Below are 11222 nucleotides of genomic sequence, written 5' to 3'. Positions count from 1 at the left end.
AATCCCTAAAGATGAGATTAATAGTCTGTAAAATGATAATCTTCTTAACACAATAATTCATTTCAGACATTTAAAAGTATGTTACGCTGAGATTTTTTTTTTAAATCACAAATATGCTTGATGCATTGTGTGGTTTCAAAGTGATAATAGTCTCTGAGATATAACGGTTGTGTAGTTTGTTCTGCAATAATAATGACTATGTGGTTTCTAAGGAAATTATAATAGTTACTGAGATAATGGCAGAGATAACAAAAGAACAAAACAACAAAAGCATGATGTGTCATATAATAATGTAATAATAACCTGTGGAAATTTCCAGATATCTTAATATAGGCTAATGGCATGCAGTTGTTTCGCTTAATTTCTGAAGTTAATTCGTTTAATCTTGGTGTGTTTACGTCCCCGTCACTTAGCGGTTCGGCAAAAGAGACTGATTGAATAAGTTCTGGGCTTACAAAGAATAAGTCCCGGGGTCGATTTGCTCCACTAAAGGCGGTGCTCCAGCATGGCCGCAATCAAATGACTGAAACAAGTAAAAGAATAAAAGAGTAGACGGAAACTGAAAGAAGCCTGTCGTATATATGTATATATATATATATACATATGTATGTGTGTGTGTCTGTGTTTGTCCCCACCAATATCGCTTGACAACCGATGCTGGTGTGTTTACGTCCCCGTAACTTAGCGGTTTGGCAAAAGAGACTGATAGAATAAGTTCTGGGCTTACAAAGAATAAGTCCCAGGGTCGATTTGCTCGACTAAAGGCGGTGCTCCAGCATGGCCGCAGTCAAATGACTGAAACAAGTAAAAGAATAAAAGAGTAATTTGTAGGTGAATTTTTTTATTTAAATCATTTGTAACTGAAGGAATATGTTGATTCTTTTATTTTTCAATTAATTACAAAAAGAATAAAGGTTGAAGGATTTAGTATAAATAACTCTCTCTCTCTCTCTCTTCATACATACACTCACACACATGTGCCTGCATGCACACACACACACACACACACACACTAATATTTTTACAGTAAAACTGTTAATTGGAAACTTTTATGCTTTTTTACTTTCATATATCTATTTCTTTACTACCTACAAGGGGCTAGACACAGAGGGGACAAAGAAGGTCAGACAAAGGGATTAAGTCGATCACATCGACCCCAGTGCGTAACTGGTCCTTAATTTATTGACCCCGAAAGGATGAAAGGCAAAGTCGACCTCGGCGGAATTTGAACTCAGAACGTAATGGCAGACAAAATACGGCTACGAATTTCGCCCGGCGTGGTAACATTTCTGCCAGCTCGCCATATATCATCATTATCATTTACTGTCTGTGTTCCATGCAAGCATAGGTGGGACGGTACCACAAGAGCCAGCCAGGCCGAAGCCTGACTTTTGTGGTTGTTTTTGGCAGGATTTTTACAGCTGGTTATCCTTCCTAGCACCAACCACTCAGCTGAGTGGACCTAGTGCTTTTTATGTGGCACAAGCACAGGCGAGGTCAGTTTTGGCAAGATTTTTACAGCTGGATGCCCTTCCGAACACCAACCACTTTTCAGTGTGGACTGGGTGCTTTTTAAGTGGCACCTGCAATAACAGGGTCACCAAGTACTTGCAAGACAAAAACTTTTGATAGGGGAGGAGGCATTGGAGGAGGTTATGATGAAAAGGTTATAGTTGGACAGATATAGGTGTCTTGCTGAAGAAGAAGTACAAGGTTACTCGGCCAAAGAGAGAAAGATCAGGAATGAAGACAGAAACAGGTGTTCTCCGACAATGAAAATACGCGGTTGTCCAGCCTGAGGGAAGTGCAGGAGAAGGAGAGAGAGTTGGAGACCACAGGATGAAGATGGTAGCAAAATGCCAGGCATGCTCACAAGGAACAGGGATCAGAGTATAAATGTGATGGTTGAGTAAAGGAAGATAGAGATAGTAGCAAAAATGCTAGTTCTAAAATCTCTCTAAGAGATCAACACAGTAGTTGAGCGAATCCCGACCACCTTCTAGCAATGGGACCAGCAGACCAGTCCTGGTACAGGCTATTTCTGTCACTCTTCAGTACTGTACACCTCATCTGCTAGAGATAGCAGCAGCTTGCTTCTGCTTGCAATATTTTAAGTGAATACACAGTCACTGATTTTGCATCAAACTTTTCCTGTTGCCCTGTTTTTACAAGTAAGAAGTGATTTTACGGTTAATTAGGAAGATCAAATTAATGTCATTCTTGTTGAGATTCCAAGACCAAAATGTCAGCTTTGGAAATGTTAATGAAATGAATGAAAGAATCAATGCATTTTTCCTTTTATTTGAATAAACTTGTATTATAGAACTAGTAGGATCTTTACCTACAAATAAACTATTGTGGATTCCCTCTATTTATCTGTGTGTGTATGTGTGTATACACATACGCACACACACACTCTTTGTAGTTTATTATATACCCCAGGGGTCGTGGCAGCATTTCTTTCTGTCCCTCTCTTTGTTAACTGAGTGTATATATTGGATAGTTGCATACATGTGTAAATATAGACAGTCTTTCTCTCTCTCTTTGATATCCAAGTGTGTGTGTATGCATGTATTTATATATATATATACATATATCATGTAGGGAGAGAGAGGAAGAAAAACTGGCTGACTGGTTTTGGTAAATCCCTAACCAATGATGAGATGTTGAAATAGACTCCCATAAACTTTGAAAACTGTTGACACAAAATAAACAATTTACCCTTGAACATTGAGAACAATAGTTAGAAACATTGTTTGAACTGGCATAGTTCACCTTGGCTTTAGTTATTTTTAGGTCCTGGTAAATATTTACTTTCCATGGGGTGGCAAGGCTATAGATTAGGAAAGGACAATATAAGTGGTATGTAACATGGTTAGTGTTATTGATTTGTTGGGAATATCAGGTATAACAATCTTGAGGGCCCTGGTGTCATTTGATCTCTGATCCTGAATTCAAAATAAATATCACAAACTTTGTAGAAAAAGTAAATGAGCTGACTTGGATGATCAAGGTTTAATTAGCAATAATTAAAATGAAAGAGAATGTAACACTTGCATTTCTCAAACTTGAAGAATCTTTGAAATACATTTGATGTCTCAGAGAACCCTTGCATAAAAATTATGTAGACATTTTTATTAATCTATTTTCTTTCATTCATAAAGTTAAATTTCATAAAAGATTACAGAGATGAAACTATCTGGGTTCAATTCCACTGCACAGCTCCTAGTGTAAGTGTCTGGTCCTACAACTTAGGTTATATAGTACTTTGTATGTAGAGTATAGTAGACAGAAACTGTGTGAAAGAAACCTGTTATGTGTCTGTATGACTGTTTGTATCTTCCATTGATGTATATCAGTGAAAGATGTATACATCAACACAGTTTCTATTAACCAGTATTTTGAACAAACATACTTTGTGCTATTTAATATGCCTGAGTTACCTGGATATACCTTTGACACTATCACCATCAGATATACAATGACCTTGTGATTGGTTGAATAACAATCTATACCCAGTTACAACATTAGTCACAAAATACATCATCCTCACCATCATTTAATGTCCACTTACATAGGTCTGACAGAATTTGTTGAATGCAGATTTCCTGTGGCTGGATGCCCTTTCTGTCACTAACCCTCACTTGTTTCCAAGCATGCTAATATTCTCCATAGCCAAACATGTTTTTCCATGAAAGATTGGAAATGAGCATTGTTTGCTTCACACTCACACACATATATGCACACACAATGGGCTTTTTTTAGTTACCATCTACCAAATCCACTCACAAGGTTTTGGTTAGACCAGGGCTAGAATAGAAGACACTTGCCACAGTGTGTGTCTTCTATAACCACAGCCAGTCTAAGACTTGTAGATTTGGTAAATGGAAACTGAAAGAAGCCATCCCATAAATAATGCTGGTTTTTTATACTACTTTTATTTTTCGAAATCACATAGACAAAGTTCTTTTTTAGTCTAAAATATACTCATTTTCTACAATGTTCTTCCATCTATGTGGTAGACTTGCAAGGCCCCTCTTCTAAAATTCACTTGTCCGTAACGAAAAATACTCCTCCAGTACTGTTCTGACCTCGTCCACAGACTTCATATTTTTTCCGTCAAAACGATTTTGAAGACTGTGGAATAAATGATAATCAGATGGGGCAATGGCCGGCAAATATAGTGGGTGAAACATCATTTCCCATTCAAACTGCTCCAGCCTTTGGAATGTTATCCTCACTGTATGTGGCTGAGCGTTATCTTGATAGAAGAATGCCTTTCATCTTGAAACCAAAGATGGTCGTTTTTCTTCTAGCACTGACTTAAGCTGCTAGCAGACCTCCTTTGTTATCATTTGCTTTGGGTTTAAAAGTTTAAAGTAGACTAAACCTTTCATATCCCACCAAACAGATAACAACACCTTACACGGGTGAAGACCTTCTTTAGCTGATGTTTCTCCTTTCCCTACCCTCTGTCTTCAGCACATGACATTTTTATAGAGAACCCATTTCTCATCACCAGTCACTAATCAGTCCCCAAAAAGGCTCATTTGTGAGACGTGACAGCAAAGAAGAGCACATATTCACTCTCTGCATGCGATTAGACTTGGAAAGTTTGTGAGGAACTCATTGACCCAATTTGCTGACTTTTCCGATAGCACACAGGTGTCAATGAATGGTTGAATGATCCAATCCAAACTTCTCTGTTAGTTCTTCAACAGTTATCATGGGATTTTGTTCCACCAAGGTTTGCAGGACGTCCACATCGAGCACTACAGATCTTTCAGGACAAGGCTCGTCTTCTAGGCTGTAGTTTCCAGCTTGGAATTTCTGGACCCCATGTACTGCATTAATATTCCTCGCACTTTCCGTTGCATTGTTGCCTTTATTGAACTCATAAAGCAAAATATGCCTAATGTGCTCCTTTGTCACTTCCATTATAACTTTGAAAAAATAACTGTTAAAATCCAACTGCACTCTTCAAAACTTGCACTAAGAATAAGCACAAAGTAAAATTACTACCTGCTTTAAAAGCAAGTTGATGCAGATAATGTATACTGTCCCCCTCCAACTTTTAGTTCATGCAGTTGAAAAAACCGCATTATTCATGAGATGACCCAATAGATGCATGATGTAAAATGAAGAAATAAGGATGTGATTGGGCATAATTACTTCTTTTCTAATATCTCACCTTACACTTATTTCAATTATCCCAAAGCTATACTTAACAATTTTCTCTATCATTAACTTCAAATTATGGTCATCGCAAATTGGAACTTAATTTGCTCTAAAGACACACTTTATGTGATATATAAATAGAACTGACTCTCTGCTTAGCCTTAAACCATTTCTGTTTGACAAACACTTGCACAAACACCTGTGTTTAATTCAGCTTATGGACTTTCTTAATGACTTGCAAGTGAAGTAGGGTTGTATAAGGTAGATTTATATCCTGTCTGTTTCAATGTTATATATCTCTTCTCAGCTGTGTCTTGACAACATGTTCTTAAAAGGTTCTCTTTGTAACTTTCTGGTTTTGAATGCACAAGCCCACTGTACAACACATTTGGAATGTACTGTATCATTTAAGTTGATCAATCTCTCTCTCTCTCTTATATATATATAATATAGGATAAAACCTTTCGAAAAAAATTCTATCAATGGCCAGCATATTAAAAAATACCTTTAAAGGTTAAATTTATAAACAACTTATAAACAAGGGCAAAAGGAAAAAATTTCTAATGCCAAATATGCCGAAAATAGACACATCGTCGATAACCATCTTCGAGATGCGTGCTTATAGTGATGAATTATTATTGACGATGTGTCTATTTTGAGCCTATCTGGCATTAGAAATTTTTTCTTTTGCCCTTGTTTATAAGTTATATATATATATATATATATACACACACACACACGCACACACACACAAATATACATATATTTAGAATGAAAATAGACATACCATACACACACACACATATCATTTATATTCATACATATGTACTATACATTTACATTATATATATATATATATATATATATATATATATATATATATATATATATATATATACACATATATATATATGAAGAGATAGATAGATAGACTGACTGACAGACAGATGGATTTTACAGACAGACAAACTAAACAATAAATGAGAGTTCAGTAAAATAAAGCGGTAATCATATTCTGTGGACAGAATTTTGTCTCTTGAGGCCAGCTGGTGCCTTGCAAGCCTTTTGGCGAATGGAACAAGTTAAGGACTCAGTTTGTTCAAGTGCTAGTGGATCATTTACTGTGTGTTTTCTTGAGTGCTTTCTTGCTTTGCTTCATGCCACAAAACCTCAATAACAATAGGTATGGTTTCCATTTAGAGGAGTAGTGTTATGCCAGTGTACCTTCATGCTTGCACGAAGTTGGTCCTGATGTTAGAATTGACTTCACTCAACTCAAATCAAATCTTTGAACTGAGGAGAAACAGAACTGGTGCCAGGTCTTTGCATTCTGATGCTTTGTTTTCCCAGAAAGAAAAGGGAATGTCGCATCGCTTCATATTGTCTTTTAGTTTGTCTTTGAAGCACAAGGGTAGCCTTCCAACTGACCTTCCTGTTGGGAATTGGCCAAAGAGAAGTTGCTTTGGAATTCTGATATCACTCATACGAGAGAGAAGACCTGACCGTCTCAACTGTATTTTGATGAGGATAACTTCAATACCTGATGTGTTGCATTTTGTTTGCACCTCACTGTTGTGAATATGGTACGCAAGCATCGCATATGAATAGAGTCAAGCTGGTTGATGTATAATATAGATAGTTAGGGTAACTCCCAACTGTTTCCTCTTGAAGCGCATCTGCTTATTCCATTATTACTATCAATATGTATCCTTAATTACTGTTGTATGTTAATCAAAATACATATTAAAATTATTTAAAAAAATTTTCTCTCTGACGAGTTTCCTATAGGAATTTTCTTAAATGTCTATATAACACGTAAATCTTTGTAATTCCTATTAGCAAATTAAACACATGTAATGGAGAATAAATAATTCCAAAATATTTCCATTTTCCTGTTGTTTATATATATGTATGAAAAATATATATAAAAATACAAAATGGGACAAGAATGCAAAACATTCAAATAGACGACACAAAAAAACGAACGGGTCATTTGAAGCCTCTGATCTTCAGTCAAGAACCGGATCATCCTCACAAGGTAGTTTGTTATGGCCAGTCAGAGAGTGACCGTTGGTTTCGCACCTATAAAACACTTAGCTGTAGAGGCAAATGTCAGACTCAGAGTTGCCGATACAACTAAGTGCTTTATAGATGCAAAATCAATGGTCACTCTATGAGCAGCCCTTAAAAAACAACCTTCTATATATACCACTGCTCTCATGTTTCAGTGTATGTTTGTATTTTGGATCCATGAACTACTGACAATGTATAGTGTGTGGTAAGAGGTTTGCTTCTCAACTACATGATTCTGGGTTCAGTCCCACTGCCTGGAATTTTAGACAAGTATCTTCTGCTGTAGCCCTTTGGTGCAAAACAGGTCTCCAGTCTCAGAGGTCTTGAAAAGGATCATGGACAGTTCCATTTCTTCTCTGAGTAAGTCATGGAGGGGAAAAAAAAACCGTGGCATTTACTGAACTTCTTAGACTGATGAAATCAATGAGAGCTGATGTGATGATGCCAACAGCAAAGAGGATGAGGATGTGCATATTAGTGATCTTGGTAATAATTGTTTCAAGGTCAACAATTGGGGAAGGAGTTGTCAATTACATCAGCACTTGTTATCAACTGGTAGTTTATATACTCAACCCTGAAAAGATGAAAGGCTAAGTTGACTTCTGTAGAATTTGAACTAAAAAAAATTAAAAAAAAAGAACCCAGAAGAAATATCCAACACGCTAACAATAGTGCCATCTGGTAGTAATTTTGATAAAATAATAATGTAAATGGTAGCAAAAATAATTATAATATTCATGTGACAATCACTCATAATGTTTATTCTGTATCTTTTAAATCTCACTCATTGTTTCTTTATCTGCTTTTAGGTTGCCATGGATGGTGGGAAAAAAGTATGGGTCCCACACCATATGGATGGCTTCAAGTTGGGTCGCATTGTGGACATTGGGTCCGACTCTATCACGGTCGAACCGTTTGATGCTATGGGCACAGTAAGTGGAAAACTTTTGTTTTTATCATTTTCTTATACTTTTTTTTTAATAATTTGTTTAGCACAGGTGTGGCTGTTTTTTTTTCATAGCGAAGATGCATGGCCTAGTGGTCAGAGTATTGCTCTCAGGATTGCAAGATCAATTCCCAGAATAGGCAGTGCATAGTGTTCTTGAGCAAGACACTTCATTTCCCATTGCTCCAGTTCACTCAATCTGATGGCCTCCCACTCAGGGGGAGTGTTTTGATCTTAATCACTTATATGTCATGGAAACTAAGTAACCAGCCCTATGGGTCCTAGGGCTTGAGACAGTAATGTTTAATGGTTGCACTTGATGATATTCTTTCTATAAAGTCACAATGGCATGGCTGAATAATTAAGAAACTTGTTTTGAAATCATAGATTCTTTGGTTCAATCTCAGTGTGTGGCACCCTGGGGAAATCCATTTTGCTATTACCTTCAGTCAACCCAGACCATATGAATGAAATTAGGAAGACAGAAGTAGCACAAGGAGAGACTGACTTGAAGTAGATTTAACGTATCACCCAGTTTATATTGGAAGTGTCTTATTTTTGTAAGGCGAGATCTGACAAATTGCGTTGGATTGAACCATTCTTTGAAAACAAACTTGCTGTTTAACCCTTTAGTGTTCAGATTACTCTGTTAATAATGTAATAATTTTTCACTCAAATTGTTTTGAATTAATCAAGCATTATCTCATAGCTTTGAGGTTTCAACGATGTGATTGTTTGTTTTTAGAATATCAATGTAGGTTAGGTGTGAGAGGCTGGATATGGCCAGTTTGAATATAAAACATGTAGAATATCTGGGCCAGATATGGCCGGTTTAAACACTAAAGGGTTAACCCTGTATCTGCATTGATCAAGCTGATCTGTGATCAAATACATTCCAATCTTGGTCATCCAGTTTAATTTTTAAACAAATTATACCTAGGAATACATTATCCAAGGTATTCTGTCTTGTTGAAGATCATAGGGTACAATTTGAGAGTAATTTGGCTGTTGTTTCCAGCAAGTTAAATGTAGAGAAACTTCTAAGTTCCCTCAGCAAGTTAAATGTAGAGGAACTTAGAAGAGGAATTGGGAAACAATATTTAGCAATGAAGATCTGTTATAATCCCATTTCTATCTCGGGTGCTTTTATGAATATTATTTTGACCTATATAGATAGATAGATAGACACATACATACATACACACACACACACATACAAGAGGGGATGTTTACCCAGACTATATTTTAATTCATATTTTAGTTAAACCCTAGGAAAGGGGTCAGCAGCTTTGTTAGTGACAGGGTTCATTAATAGTTCATTTATGGGGACAGAGAGGTCCTTCTCAAATATTTGCTGTATTTTCCCAACAAAACAATATAACAAGGTCTTCATTTTATTTGATTTCTGGTCCCTATAGATGTGTTGACCCAAGATCAGAAATATTTCCTGTCGGCAAGGGGTGATAGTGGGGGTGGTAAAGGTAGTGGTGAAGTAAATAAATAAATGAATAAACTTGTTTCTGTCTGTGTAAATCCCTGGTTTGGAATTTTTATGTGTGTTTGACATTTTCATCTCTTAATGTTCTGTTGTATGCCAGAAGGGCTTGTGTTTGTACTTTACCTCCCTCTCTCTCTCAGCTGTCTGTCTATCTGTCTATCTATCTGTCTCTGTCTATCTATCTGTCTCTGTCTATCTATCTGTCTATCTATCTGTCTCTGTCTATCTATCTGTCTCTGTCTATCTATCTGTCTCTGTCTATCTATATACATGTATACATGCATGCCTACATACATACATACATACATACATACATACATAAAAAAGGTCTTGTAGGTTGTGGGCTCGTTTGAAGGAGGGAAGGGGTCAGTTAGGGAAGATGTGTGAAATGGAGGGGTCAGTTAGGGAAGATGTGTGAAGTGGAGGGGCTGGACTGGAGTCGCCAGAAGGCTCGGAGAATGGTAGGGGAGACTGGTGATGGGGGGGGGGCAGGTGCAGAGGGAGAGAGCAGATGCACAGTCCACAGAACATACTCTGGCAAGGGCAGTGTGGATAGTGGTGATGGGATATCCACATAGGATGAAGTGGCAAGCCATGAGTCGAGACTGAGTCTCAAAGTCATGGTCGTCACTACAGAACCAGCGTAGCCGGAGGAATTGGGAATAGGGGATGGAGAGCTTGGTGGAGGTAGAGTGGGAGGAGGAGAAGTTAAAGTAGGAGTGTGAGTCTGTGTGTTTGTAGTGGATGGAGGTGGTGAGAGTGGGGTGATGAATGCTGACCGAAATGTCGAGAAAGGCAACAGGTGTTGGAAATAGTGCAGGAGAAGTGGAAGGCAGGATGGAAAGATTTGACAAAAGGGAGGAAAGGGTCTAGATGTTCGCAGGAGAGTGAGGTCTCACCGATACAGTCGTCAATATAATGACCATATAGTTCAGGAGTGGGACCAGTGAAACTTGACAATATTTGGGCCTCAACGTAGCCAACAAACAGGTTCGTATACTTGGGGCCCTTTCTTATTCCCATGGCCACTCGCAAGACCTGCTGGTAAAAAACCACCTGCAAACGAGAAGCAGTTAAGTGAGAGGACCAGTTCAGCCAGGTGAAGGAGTGTGGATGTTTCAGGTTGGTCGAAGGTCAAGGAAATGCTGGAGTGCACACAACCCCTCGTGGTGAGGGATCTCCGTGTATAGACTCTTCAGGTGAAGAGAAGTTAAGAGGGACTAGGAGGGAAAGAGAAAGAGTTGAACAAATATATATATATATAAGTATATGTATGTATATATGTGTGTGTGTGTGTATGTATATATGTGTGTGTGTGTGTATATATATATATTATGTGTATATATTAATATATGTATAGATATTAATATATTTATTGGCTAAACTGGCAAAATGACCATTCCTAAATACAACAATATATATATACAAGGAGTTACAACAACTTTACTTGTGAGATTTTTGCTGCCCTGGTAACTATTTATTTATTTTTCCGTGTTAATTGTTAACAAGGTAAAAATACACTCATCT

At 37.4% G+C, this 11222-nt stretch overlaps 1 protein-coding gene across 5 annotated transcripts in view; it reads left to right on the top strand.

Annotated features, from left to right (window-relative positions):
• The window catches only part of LOC115222880 (unconventional myosin-VI), a 132679-nt gene that overhangs the window by 67855 nt on the left and 53602 nt on the right, over positions 1 to 11222 (top strand). For all 5 annotated transcript variants that reach the window (XM_029793256.2, XM_029793259.2, XM_029793260.2 and 2 more), the window contains exon 2: positions 8061 to 8183. In XM_029793256.2, the coding sequence (XP_029649116.2) occupies positions 8061 to 8183 (123 nt within the window). The remainder of the gene's footprint in view (positions 1 to 8060; positions 8184 to 11222) is intronic.

This window comes from Octopus sinensis, linkage group LG21 (assembly GCF_006345805.1).
Source record: "Octopus sinensis linkage group LG21, ASM634580v1, whole genome shotgun sequence".
In the NCBI taxonomy this organism is placed as follows: Eukaryota; Metazoa; Mollusca; class Cephalopoda; order Octopoda; family Octopodidae; genus Octopus; species Octopus sinensis.
Note: the sequence above shows the minus strand (reverse complement) of the source record. Positions and strands in the feature narration are given on the sequence as shown.